The following is a 14,015-nucleotide window of genomic DNA, read 5'->3' on the forward strand; positions in this document are numbered from 1 at the left end:
GAAATTGCTCGTAGCTAACATTTTTTTTATAATTCAAAGCTAAATAGGATTAGCGACGAATTTTATTGTTTACCTAAAAAAAAATATCCGTCGCTAATTATTGTCATGTTAGTAGTGGATAATTCAATATTGCTGAAAACCTCATCCCATGTATAGTTGTCCTTTAATTACGTACGTACTACTAGTAGAATATATAGTACTCCATGTTTTAGCCTAAGAACTATAATTTTCAATTCTTCAAATTATGTATCTTCATGAATTTTGACGGTTCCTATTATGAACACTGTAATTCGAGTAGTTCTTAATTATATGAGGAAAGGAAACTTCTTTTCGTATAAGCAGAAACGTGTAGTTTTATTCATTAATTACTTGCAAAGTAAACAAGCAATATGTACTTTGTGTTCATTGGCTCATGTTCAAGGATGAGTTGTTAAAAGAGACTTTTTTCCCGTTCTTTTAAGAAGCTAGAGATTATCTACGACCTTAGGATCTGTTCTATAGGCTCATACCACCGTATCCTTGAGTTCTAAGGAGACAGGAAATCAAGTATAGTGGATAAATTATGGCCACTAGACCAGAGCGTGATTAACAACCCCACGGGAAGGTCATGGAGCTGTAGAGGATCGTTCTCAGACCCGATTATGGTGCTGGGATGGTCTAATGACTGTTTGACATAACAAAATAGAGATTATCTGATTCCTTGTCTTTTAGTACTACATCTTTTTCTTTCTAAAATTTCTGTCTATGTTGAACCAGGATTTTTGGGGAAATCTAAATACTGCTCGATCCTATTCCTTTCATGATATATGCATGTTTCCTCCTCCTCCTCAAATTACCCTGTCGCTTTCAGATCCTCTCTCTTGAAACTAAAACAAGTGAATTTTACATAATAACTAAATAGTTATGTGTTTAATTCTTGTAATATTCTAAATTATTTAGTTCTATTTAACTCCAAGAATTAATTAAATTAACATTCGGAAACTACTAAACAATTTAGTACTGTACATAGGTCCCGATAGCAATCGGTTCTCCACCGCTATGGGATGGATTTTCGATTTCAAGAGAAGGTCAGAATAGCTACACAAGCCAATATCGTTATAATAAAGTGTTAAATGAGTGCAGTGATATATGCGGCTCATATTGATAGTGCTGAACTTAACTAGTATATTCCTAAATGACTACAAGGGCGGATTTAGTGGAGGGTATTCACTCGAACCCCTTACAAAAAATTAGACTGTTTATATAAGGTAATTTTTTAATTTTTAAGTACATATGTAAATTTTGATTCCCTTAAACAAAATATTAGATATTGGTTTAGTTGTTTAGATAGTTCAAAATTCACTTTGAAGTTTTAAGTTCAAATCTTAAGTACTACTCCCTTCATTTCAATTTGAGTGTCTTTCTTTCCTTTTTGGTCTGTCCGCAAAAGAGTGTTACTTTCTATATTTATTAAGTTTTGACAAGTTTAAGACCATAAGATTTAAAAGATTACACACATCCTAAATTTAAGACCACAAAATTCAAAAATCTTTCTTTATTTCTTAAACTCTGTGCCTAATCAAACTAAGACACTTAAATTGAGACCGAAGGAATACATTTTTATCTTTTGAACAAGATCTTAGATCTACCGCTATAGACCTAATGCAGTCACAATCTATTTTTAGAGTTCAAATCAATACAAAACAATCATTAATATTATTTGACAACACGAAGTAGCCAAAAGCTCTGTCCTCCCTCTTTATCTATCCAAGGAGGGAAGGAATTAGAAGGATATATCAGAGGCCTTTCCCTTTCAAGTCAAGAATTTAAGGAATTCTTATTTATACCGGAGTCCGAATTTAAGTGCTATTTTTAGTAGACTTATTATACAAAATTAATTACCTATAATTAGTTTATAGCCAACCTAGTTAATAACTTTTAAAACCGTCATACTATACAACTTAAACCTACCTATCTGTTTTAACTTATTTGGCAGATATTGTAGCTTGTATTTTTCACATTCCTCTTAACAAACTTTTCCACGAAAACAACAGAAACATTTTTTTTTGGTAATAAAACGACAGAAACAGTTGCTTCCTTTGTCTTAAACTTTCTACTCTATCCCCAGATTTGTCTAACGGGGACGTCAACAATCCCGTTACATTAAACGGCTGTCTGCAGGACCACAGAGAAATGACAGCACTACTCATCAGCCAATAATAAGAACATAAACACAACGAAATTGCCCTCATCATTATTATCATCCTCACCTTCCCCATTTCTCTCTCACTCACTCTTCTCTCCAAAATTGAACTTCTAATTAAAATTCAAACTCACCTTTCATTAATTTGATTCTCTCTAAAGTTTGTAATTTATAATTCAAAACTCTTCTTTCATCAATTTGATTCTCTCAAATAGTAGTCAAAATTTTACAAGTCTGTAGCATAGATTTTTCAATCTCTTTGAGACGATATCATAAACTATTCTAGAATTCTGACAAAGAAGGATCATATATAATGGGAAGGTATATAAAGAAGTGTAAGGGAATTGGAGAGGTCGCGATTATGGAAGTATCAGATGTAGATTTGGACGTGTCGCGGGCAACGAAAAAGAGGAAGTTATTTGATGCAGATATGAAGCTTTCTCCGGCGATACGCTGCTTTAAAAGTTACTCCAGCGTCGTAGATACGCCGGAAAATTTAATTTTTCCGGCGAGTTCAGTCAATTCGAAGGAGAATTATGCTTCGAGTAAACCGGCTTTGAGTTCATCATCTTGTTGCTCAATGAACAGATCGCTAGATGTGGATGTACGCGAAATTCTTGAAGTGTTAATTGAACTGAATTTTCTACTTTTTGCATGTGTGTGTATATAGATTCTTCAAAGTTCAAAATAACAGGAGCATAAGCTAGCATTTGGCCATAGATTTTGTGAAATTTGAAAAAAAAAAAAGGTTTTGAAGTTGCGTTGAAAAGTAGTTTTTTGATTTTTTTAAGCTGTGTTTGTACATGCATTTTACTTGGAAAAACAAAGGGAGTTCTTGAAGTTGTGTTGAGAAATAGTTTTATGGAATTTGAAATTGTGTCTAAACATACATTATACTTGAAAAAAATTTAAAGTTTTGTGAGTAGAAGAAAAATTTCACCCAAAAGCTAGTGTTTTTGGAGCTTAAAGCTTTTTTTTTTTTTTCCAAAAACTGATCAAATTTCATGGACAGACAATATTTTCATTTTTTTTTAAAAGACTTCTAAAATCTATGGCCAAACGAGAGCTTAAACTATAATGCATTTAAAACTGCTTATTTATTCATATACCCTTTAAGTATTTTGACTTGTCAGTTATCGTGACTTATAGTACTAACGTAATTTTCAAATATGTAAATTTTATTTCAAAAAGACTTAAAGATTTCATATCCGAATACACGGTCAAAATCAAACTGTTTGACTCTCGAAATTTGAACTGTGTCGTATAAATTCGATAGTGGGAGTATATGTTTAGACTCAAAGTTCAAACTAGCAGGAGTAAAATTGTAACTTATTTAAAGCTGGATATGTTCGAATGTATATATATATCCGATAGGAGTATCTTGAATTTTGAATTTCTTTTGCAGGAAAACGGCATGGAGGTTGTAGCGTCCACAGAGAAGTAAGTATAGTGTTATTTAATTTTTGGTCTTAAATTCAAAATTCAAAAAAACAATTGATCATTTAACGGCCTCTTATATTTAAAATATAAATTCTTACTCAAAATCCTCTCTCCTTTTTTAAAATCACATAAAAGTAGGAGTAAAGTCTGCTGTACGTTCTACCTTCTAGACTTTACTAGTGAAATTACACTGACTATGTTGTTGTTATTGTTTTAAAACACATTGTTTTGTTTTTTTTCAGTAGACAAATGAAGTTATCTAGCAAGCTTCAACCTGAATCCGGGGAACTGGAGTCGACGAAAATGCCAAAATATGAGAGTTCTCCTCCCCGTCGAATGCCGGAGAAAATGCCGTCGAGAAATGAAATAGAAGAGTTTTTTGCACGATGCGAGAAAACCATGTTTAAACGATTTCGAGAAAAGTACATTTCTCTCTCTTTTTGTGAAATGCACACACTTTCTCTTTTCAAAAAATCTTTCGGGCGAGTTTTGGAGTTACAAAAATTATTTTAACAAAAACTGTTTACTTGATGAAAAATTTGTAAACAAGAAATTTTTGTAAATTTAGAATAATATCTTTTAGAGTAATATTTTTCCAAAGATCTTGAAATTTCAAAAATAGTATTCTTGGTAAACAATTTTTTTCCAGCTTTTTGCAGATTTTTCACTCACTACTAAAATAACAGAAATTAGCGAGGACAAATTCTGTAGCTAAATAGTAAAATCTGTGACTAATGCTAATTCAGCGGCAGATTATCAAAAAAATTTGTTAGCTACGAGCAATTTAGTGACGGATTAGCGATAAAGTCTGTAGCTAATTCCAGTTTTATTTGTTGTGATTATACAAGCAAAAATTCCAAAACTCGCCGAGCAGTTCCTTTCCTTTCCCTCTTAATTTTTAAGAAGTTATTATCACAATTCACACAATACTGATACCGAGTTCATTTGTACCCAGTATTTTTTATGCGGAGAATAGATTTATATGTAAAATTTTATGAAAATTGTACTAGAAGGTAGATATATATGAAACCATAAGTTTAAAAATCAAGTTCAATGCTGGTAACTGTGTTAAAAAAAAAATTAAAAAAAAACCCATAAATCTTAAATTCTGAATCTGACGTGTCATATGTTTGTCAGGTACAACTTCGACTTTGAGAAGGAGGAGCCATTGGAAGGTCGTTACGAGTGGGTCCAGATATATGAGGAACATGAAACTTGAAATTCTCTGTAAGATTTACCCCAATAATTGGTACGTAGCACTAGCTAGCTTAATAACTTACCTAATTTAGTCTCTGGTAGTATTTGGTACACTAGTTCCAGTAATGTTTAGGTTTTAGTTTTCATGTTTTCATGTTCTTTTGTTTCTTCAGATAGTCAGATGCACTTACATTAGTTGTCGTCTAATTTGATTTTATAAAATAATTGAATAACCTTTTTACGATATGTATTTTATGTGTTGAAAGAAGAGAATTAACACTGCATGTGGATCCCCAAGTGGGAGTGTAGTGAGTAATTCTGCAAATGGCACGCCATTATTACTGCCACCTTTCTCTTCTTTCCTTTTCTTCTTCTGGTAAATTTGGGCTTTATTACCAATTATAGTAGTTTATGTGTACACAAGCCGCGGCCAACTAGCTAGGCAGTTTTTCTTGCCTAACGGAAAAGGACACATGAAGTATAGTTGCATTAATTAATTGACAAGATGGGAATAGTGTTGGTAAGAGATGAACATGGAGTTAGACCTATATACATGTCGCATTTGGTAAATATTTACGCATTCATTATTTACGCCAAATCATATACTCCATTCGTCTCAATTTATCCACCACTGTATGATTAGGCACAAGTCTGAAAAGAAAGAAGACTTTTGAGATATGTGGTCTAAAATAAATGTTATATATTTGTGTGACTTTAAATCATTTCATTATTAGTAAAATAGAAAAAATTCAAAATTAATTTATTTCTAATTATGAAAAGATAACATTCTTTTTGGACAAGCTAAAAAGAAAATATGTCATATAAATTGGGACGGAAAAGTACGAATTTATGATTGCGAGCAACCCCAGTTTGCGATAGAGAGCCATACATCAAGCAAGCGTAGTTTTATTCGCTTCTTCTCACCGAAACTTTGATTCGATCCGCCTAGGCTGAGAGACATCTACCTCATCCCAATCACAACGAGAGGTTCACTATGATAGGGGTAAGGAATCAACGAACATGTGCGTTAGCCTCTCCTTTTCAATTTTTTTTTTTTGTTACCAACAAATCAATCTTTCTTTGTGTAGCCAGAACCATGAAACAATGTTTTTTGGAAGGCGCTGGATGTGGCTAGCTTAGTATACACACCTTATTTGTCTAATGTAACTAAGAATTACTTGAAAATCTTGTCATTTTAGCGGCCACCTAATGTACTGAAGTTCTTCAGTCACCTACAAAAAGTAAAATGCGGAATTCAAACTCCTAGTTCAAGAGAGTTAAAAACACGACTTACATCAATAGAATTTTCACCCAAACTTTACTAAAAAAACTCCAGAAGTTTAAGTTTACAAACTCTATAATCAAAGGGACTAAACCTTAGTACATTTTCCCCTACAATTCTCAAAATTATAGCTACCCCTTTCAAGACTCTTTCCCTAGTCTAGAAAGTCTTTACAACTCAACTAATAAACACCTGTTACAAAATTTCTTGTAAAGTAAATAGTTTACGACTCACGAACAAAAGAATCAACCTGACAACTTGAGAACTAAGCAGCAACTTCCTCAGGAATAGGTTCTCTTGTTTGCCTCTCACAAAACACTCCTCACAGTGGTTACTATTTGCCAAAAATTACCCTCAATCTGTGCAAATAGTATAAAGGATAATAGTATCAATGTGGTGCCTTATATAGGAGCAGGGATGATGGAAGTTTCCTTGGCTTCAAGCTCCGAATCTCATAGGAATTTGGTAAAGGAATCCAATCCTAATTGAAATTGCTTTCCTTATTTGTTTCGACCACGACATATTTTCTTCTATTTCCAAATCCCTTTCCATCTATGCAAGTTGAGCAATATTTCCATGGTAGAACACATTTTCTTGATCCACACGTTAATTCCAAAAAACTCAATTTCTCAAGGAATCCTTCTTGCACCTAAAATCTATTTCATAACCACTGTTCAATAGTCGTTTCAAGTCGTCTGCTAAGGATCGATCTTGTTCTTCCAATATCAGCTTAATATTTTTACAACCTTATTGATAGCATAACCAGTTCCTCTAAAAGACAAGCAAGAACCTAATATTCGTGCAAAGCTAGCTCAACAAGTTTATTAGCTAGTCCAGAGATCATACTACTGAATACTAATCTTTGTAATCTGTGCGTTGGGATCCCAAGAAAGCTTTACAATTAATGAAAAGCAATGTAACAGCATTAGCATAAACTGTTTAATTAAATCCTTGAGGGTTGATCACCAAAGATAATGGCGCAGAGTTGTTTCTCTTTTTGGAGTTACAGTATTTGGTAGACTTTTAAACCTTTTAAGTTAAAAGAGCTTAAGTTCTATTTATCGATATTCGATAGTGTTACACCATCAAATTCGTTGACTTAGACCCACTTTTTTTCCTTATAAAGATTAAGGCATTAGAATTTGAATACACATCTAAATACTATTAAGATTTGTAAAAAACATTCGCAAGAACAAATTGAATAAATAAGGTCTTACAACATGAGGTAACTTTTTATAGTACGTATTTCAAATTTGGTAACCTATAAAATTGTAGTACATAGCTTGCTATAATCAGCAAAACTTATAAGTTTTTACCAAAAAAAAAAAAAAAAAAAATGGAAAAAGGAAAAGCAAAACTTATATTGATGTTAAGAATTGTAATTTATATTATAGTGTCCTTTAAGTATTATGCAAGCATTCTTTTGGATCTGGTGAACTGGAGTTTCTTATTTGGGGTACTGGACCTGCTTCTACTTTGAGTAGAGAATAAATTTTCTGTACTTTTTAAGTACTCCTAGATAGCTAAGCTTATATAAATAGGCGTTTTAATTACTCCTGAGATTCTCTGGATATGTGCCCCTGAATTCAGTTAAAATACTTCAGCCATATTTATTCAGTTACTCCTTTTCAGTATTCTTTTTTGGTCCCAGAATCAGTAATGTGATTAATTAGTTTGGTTCTCCGGAATCCAAATACTGCACTCCCCCGTCTCAAAATATTTATCGCATTTTTCATTTATATGCCCCTTAAGAAATCATTTATAAGGATAGCATTTTGACTATTTTACCGTCTTAACATATTTTGCGTAGTCTCTCCTCAATAAATATCTACTCCATCAATGGTGAGAACCTCTTAAATGTTGCTAATTAATTCAAAGGTAAAATGAGAAAAAGTTACTTAATTTTGTCTTGATTAAATAAAACGACAAATATTTTGAGACAAGTATTTTTAGTAAGGACGACAAATATTTTGAGACGGAGGGAGTAATTGTCACAACTTCTCTATTTTATTCGAAATTAAAAATGTTTATGCTTTGTGATCAAACTGAAGTAGGTATCCTTTTTGTGCCTAAATCTTGAATTCTATCCAATTTGGAAACTGTTTATTATATCGGGATTTAACGCATTGTTACCTCAATTACCTTTCCTTTTTATTGAATACTTTGACTGTCTAGAAGTATAGCTTCGCCTCAATGGTCTTAATCTAAGAAAGGCACTTCATTTTTTTCTTCAAGAACTAAATACTTCTAAATATCTACCAAAGGAGGAGGAAAAAGGAAGGCCACATTTACATATAGAAAAATGTGGCCTCTCTGCTATACTAAAGAGTGTCAAGTGTTGCCAGCATATTGTAAGCAGATAATATCTTTACTAAGCGGCATATGGGATACTGGGAAGCCCATCTTGAGACAATAGATGAAATATCCATACCATAAAACAGGTTGATTAATAGCCTTCTTTTTTTTGAATAAATTGAAGAAAGAAAAAAAAAATTATGTGCTGGGATTTTCTAGGACGTCATATCTCATTATTTTAAAGTTAGTTGGTTAAGAACGTAGCAAGTTTCACCCTGACATTCACGGACATTGATACAAAATCATGAGAAATAATTAGCAAAGAGTCAAACAGCACGTACCTGATGGAATAGTCGAAGTGCTCGCAAATTTGCTTGGGCACCACTTGTGTCATTTTTTTTATCCTAGTAGTTTAGCTAGTGAAAGTGTCATAAGTAAGCCAGAACAGTTCTTGCAATTGGGAGAGCATCAATACACAACATGAAAAATTCTAGGACAGATGATAATTACTCTCAGTTTACAACTTTTTCGATGTAATATAAGATGAAGAATTAACAAGATTACATACAATAATCACCTCTCAATATTCTTAATCAACAACTCAGAAGTAAGAAACTCAAGCATTATAGATCTCCCTTAGTAGTCCTAAAACCCGGTTCGCTACCTCTTGCCCGAAGAGCCTAGAGCAGCTTGATTCAAAATCTATCTCAATACTCTTATTCTTAATTATTCGATCCCTCTTAGCCAAATCCGTACTTTCATCACCCGTAAATCTTCGCTCAGCACAAGCACACATATCCAATCACGTACCCAACATTACCTTTGCAACATGACTTATTGTTAGCGTTATGATTTTAATGATGACAAATTGTTGTGTAGGTACTAATACTCAAAGGATCAATCAAACGGATCTAACAAATAAGCCCAACGGACAGCAGGAGTTTAGTCGGCTGAATAGAAGGGCAAGCCCAAGTCGGCTGTATAAGGAAAGGAATTCAAGATAGGCTACTGCGTATTTTTGGAACAAAATCAGTTTTACTCAAGCATTTAAATCAGCACAATCATGGTGAGTCAAGCATTAAATCAGATCTGCTATACAAGGAAACAAGTATCACTCCAACAAGGCAAATGGCGCACAAGGAAAGCAACTGTATAACCTTTATTTTACATCAACAACGTACAAGGAAAGAAGCATCTGCCAACCAGGCTGATACCATAGAAGGAAAGGATCATTATAAATCTTAATAAGCTCTTGCTTTATTCTTGGAAATTAGGATTCTCAAATATTCCTAATTTTCAAGGATCAAATCTCTTGGGTTGATATCTTTGCAAAATAAGAGTCTAACGGCTAGACATGTGAAGACTATTTATTCGAGGCTTCAGAGACAAAGAAAAACATACAATCGTCTCATACTCTCAAGTTTTCTGCTTTACTTTTCACAAACATTGTATTCTTGAGTGATATAGTGTAAACAAAAAAGAAAGGAGAGATATAGAATAGTTTGTGAGGCATTGTATAAAAAAAAAAGAATTCGAGTGTTTGAGTGTAGACGTAGGAGCTCCATTCAAACAAACCATTGTACCAAATCATTTACAAAGAGCTGCAGAGAACACCCTTGCAACCCAAGGGGACTGGACTAGGATTCAAGTTGAATATGAACCAGTATAAAATATCTGTGTCAATTTTATTTCTGCATTTTTATTACTGCATTACGATATAGTCGACTAGTGTTCTCAGTTAGTCGACTATCTGAACGAAAAAGTTACAATTCACCCCCCCCCCCCCCTCTCTTGCACTTTCAATTGGTATTAGAGAAAGGTCTCACACTTCATTGCTTAACAGCAAGTGAGAAAAGATTAAATGGCTGCATATCAGATCCCTGATGCAATCTTACAAGATGGGCACTCCACAACGAGACCACCCTACTTCAATGGTGAACACTACTTCCATTGGAAAGAAAGGTTCAAGATCTTTGTGCAATCAACAGACTATCAAGCTTGGATTGTGATAAAGAAAGGACCTAAACCTATTCCAAATGTGGATGCAAAAGATCCAAGTACAAAAATTGATTTGGAGTCGCATGATGTGACTAAAGAACAACAAGAGACTCTATCAACGAATGCTAGAGCAATAGCCTTATTATACTGTGCAGTCAGTGGAGAAGAATATGCCAAAATATCAAACTGCGAGATTGCAAAAGAAATGTGGGATAAACTTGAGGTCACATACGAAGGAACGTCAAAAGTAAGAGAAACCAAAATCAATGCTCTAAGGCACGACTATGAAGCCTTTAGAATGAAGGATGATGAAAACATTGAATCAATGTTCACCAGATTCAGCAAAATCATTGGTGAACTTAAATCTCTTGGTGTGACTTACACTAACTCTCAACAAGTGAAAAACTTGTCAGAAGCCTGCCCAATACTTGGGAAACAAAGGCAATTGTTTTAGAAGAAGGAAATTTGGACAATTTTACATATGACGAACTGAGAGGAAATCTAATGGCCTTTGAAAAGAACCATATTCAAATATATCAGAAGGATGAAAAGAAGAAAATGGTTGCTTTCAAGTCTCAGGCTGAAGAATCTGACGATGAGTTCAAGGAAGAAGAAGTGGCTATGATCTCTAGGCATGTAATTGAAGCCATGAGAAGATCAAGAAATAATAGAAAAGGAAATTCAAATTTCAGGAAAGGTAAATCCTCCGCTGTTCAAAGAAATGATGGAAAATGCTACAAATGTGGAAAATATGGCCACATTGCATCTAAATGCCCTGATGCAAAGAGGAAACCATAAAAAAACTATAAAAAACAACGAGCATTCAGCAGTTGGAGTGAAGATGAAGTCTCTGAAGATGATGAGGAAGATATGGAGAACATTTGCTTCATGGCAATTGGTGAAACTAGCGAGGTAAGACCCTATCACTGTTCCAACTATAGTGAAACTCAAGAGTTGCTTGACCAAACTCTCGAGGATTTAAATAGGGTGTTTAATGAATATAAAAAGCTTAAGAGGGAACGAAGGGACTGGGAACTTAAACTAGAAGTAGTTGAAATAGAAAGGGATCTTCTTCAAGAAGAAGTTGATGACTTGAAACTGCAACTTAATGGGTTGCGCAAGTCCACCAGTCATAGCTCTGTTAAATCTAACAAATCGACTCGTAACAACAAGTCCACTGGGAAAAGACCTATCAATAGTAGAAATACCTCTGATAATTCTAAAGATGTGTTAACAAATTATGAGGAGACAAATCAGTCTAACAAAAGTTTTCAAACCACTGAAAGGAAGTCTCCAAGAAACTTTCATAAGTCGACTGCTCAGTCATTTTCTCAAAATCACTCTTCACAAAAATGTTTTTGTTGTGGAAAAACGGGCCATAAATATTTTTAGTGTAGGTTTCGTTATACACCTTCTCCAAGTTGGATATGGAAACCCAAGACTGATCATCAAAGCACTAACCCTTAAGGACCTAAGGAAGCTTGGGTACCTAAAAGAAAGTAACTACCTTGTTTTGCAGGAACACCGCAAGAAGAAGTCAAAAGGGAAATGGTATCTAGACAGTGCGTGTTCCAGTCACATGACAGGCGACAAAAGCCTGTTCAAATCAGTTGCTGACTTTGATAGAGGACTAGTCACTTTTGGTGATAACTCAACAGGAACGACAATCGGTACAGGATCTATTTCGTTTATTAATTCATGTGATATCTCTAACGTTTATCTGGTTGAAGGACTCAAATATAATCTCTTGAGTATCAGTCAATTGTGTGATTCTGATTTAGAGGTAAGATTCAAAAAGAATGGCTGTGTTATAGAAGACAAAACTGGAAAAAAAACTCTTCCTGGCAGCAGAACAAGAAATGTATATGTGCTCGACTCTATTAAAAGTCCAGCTGGACATATTTGCTTGGCATCTATGGGAGAAGATCCTTGGGTTTGGCACAAGAGACTTGGACATGCTAGCATGCGGCTAATTGAAAAATTAGTCAAACATGACTTGGTCCTAGGCTTGCCTAAAATAAACTATTCAAAAGATCATATTTGCGATACTTGTCAGAAAGGTAAGCAAACAAGAAGTTCTTTCAATTCCAAAGATATTGTATCTACTTCTAAACCATTGCAGCTTCTACACATGGACCTTGTTGGTCCTACTAGAACTGCTAGTATTGGAGGAAAAAGGTATGCTTTTGTTATTGTTGATGATTTCTCTCGTTTTACCTGGGTTATATTTCTAGTTCATAAGGATGATACTCTAAAGAATTTTAAGTTTTTTTGTGAGAAAGTTCAGCGTGACAAAGGCTACTACATTACTTCCATAAGAAGTGATCATGGAGGAGAATTTGAGAACAAAGCCTTTGAGGATTTCTGCAATGAACAAGGTTATGCACATGATTTTTCTTCACCAAGATCTCCTCAGCAAAATGGCGTCGTTGAAAGAAAGAATAGAAATTTACAAGACATGGCTAGAACAATGATTTTAGAACATAATCTGCTACATCACTTCTGGGCAGAAGTTGTAGGCACAGGCGCACAACATGTCATGTATTAAACAGGTGCTTGATTCGACCCATTCTAAAGAAAACCCCTTACGAGCTATGGAATGGTAAGAAACATAATATTAACTATTTTCACTCCTTTGGGTGCAAATGTTTTGTGCACAACAATGGAAAGGACAACATTGGTAGTTTGATCCTAGAAGTGATGAAGGTATTTTTGTTGGTTACTCGAATAATAGCAGATCCTATAGAGTTTTCAATAAACCCACTAAATCTATTGAAGAATCTGTTCATGTTATTTTTGATGACACTAACCGTTTGATCGAGAAAGAAAAATTTGCAGATGATGATGTCTACCAGTCCTCAGTCACTATGCCTACTACCTCAACTGATCAATGTCTCTCATTAAAAGAAACTACCTTTGCTGGCGAGTCGACTAACCTTACGATTGGACCTGTTCCAAACGAATGGAGAAGTGAGCCAGATATCCTAAAAAGTTTGTTATTGGTGATATAAATGAAGGAATGAAGACTCGAGCTTCCTGCAAAAATAATGCAAATCTAGCACTCATATCTCAACTCGAGCCTAAGAAAGTAGATGAGGCCTTAAAAGATGATCGTTGGATCAAGGCGATGAAAGAAGAATTGGATCAGTTTGACAAAAATAAAGTATGGAATCTAGTTCCCAGGCATGAAAAAGGATCAGTAATAGGAACAAAATGGGTATTCAGAAATAAGTTGAATGAAGCAGGCAAAGTTGTGAGGAATAAAGTTCGACTGGTTGCCCAAGGCTACTCTCAACAGGAAGGAGTCGACTATGATGAAACTTTCGCTTCTGTTTCACGGTTAGAATCTATTCGAATTTTACTTGCTTATGCTGCTTTTAAAGGTTTTAAACTATTTCAAATGGACATTAAAAGTGCTTTCTTAAATGGATTTATTGAAGAGGAAGTTTTTGTTAAACAACCACCTGGTTTTGAAAATCCTAAATTCCCATATCATGTGTTCAAACTAAGTAAGGTGTTATATGGTCTTAAACAAGCTCCTAGAGCTTGGTATGATCGACTAAGCACCTTTTTAGTAGAACATGGATTCTCTAGAGGAAATATTGATACAATTCTTTTCAT

General features: G+C 34.3%; 1 protein-coding gene and 1 pseudogene across 2 annotated transcripts; both read left to right on the forward strand.

Annotated features, from left to right (window-relative positions):
* The first annotated feature begins 477 nt into the window (after positions 1-477).
* LOC132620736 (small nucleolar RNA U3) lies at positions 478-678 on the forward strand (annotated as a pseudogene).
* Positions 679-2,242: 1,564 nt separating this feature from the next.
* On the forward strand, positions 2,243-5,065 carry LOC132619268 (cyclin-dependent kinase inhibitor 3-like). 2 transcript variants are annotated; one of them, XM_060334215.1, is made up of 4 exons: positions 2,243-2,786; positions 3,588-3,622; positions 3,865-4,044; positions 4,760-5,065. In XM_060334215.1, the coding sequence occupies exons 1-4, from the start codon at positions 2,496-2,498 to the stop codon at positions 4,839-4,841; spliced, it is 588 nt and encodes a 195-aa protein (XP_060190198.1). In that variant the 5' UTR covers positions 2,243-2,495; the 3' UTR covers positions 4,842-5,065. The 2 variants fall into 2 exon arrangements, with proteins under 2 accessions (XP_060190198.1, XP_060190199.1); XM_060334216.1 differs by having other exon boundaries at positions 3,868-4,044.
* Positions 5,066-14,015: the final 8,950 nt, after the last annotated feature.

This window comes from Lycium barbarum, chromosome 11, assembly GCF_019175385.1.
Source record: "Lycium barbarum isolate Lr01 chromosome 11, ASM1917538v2, whole genome shotgun sequence".
Taxonomy (NCBI): Eukaryota; Viridiplantae; Streptophyta; class Magnoliopsida; order Solanales; family Solanaceae; genus Lycium; species Lycium barbarum.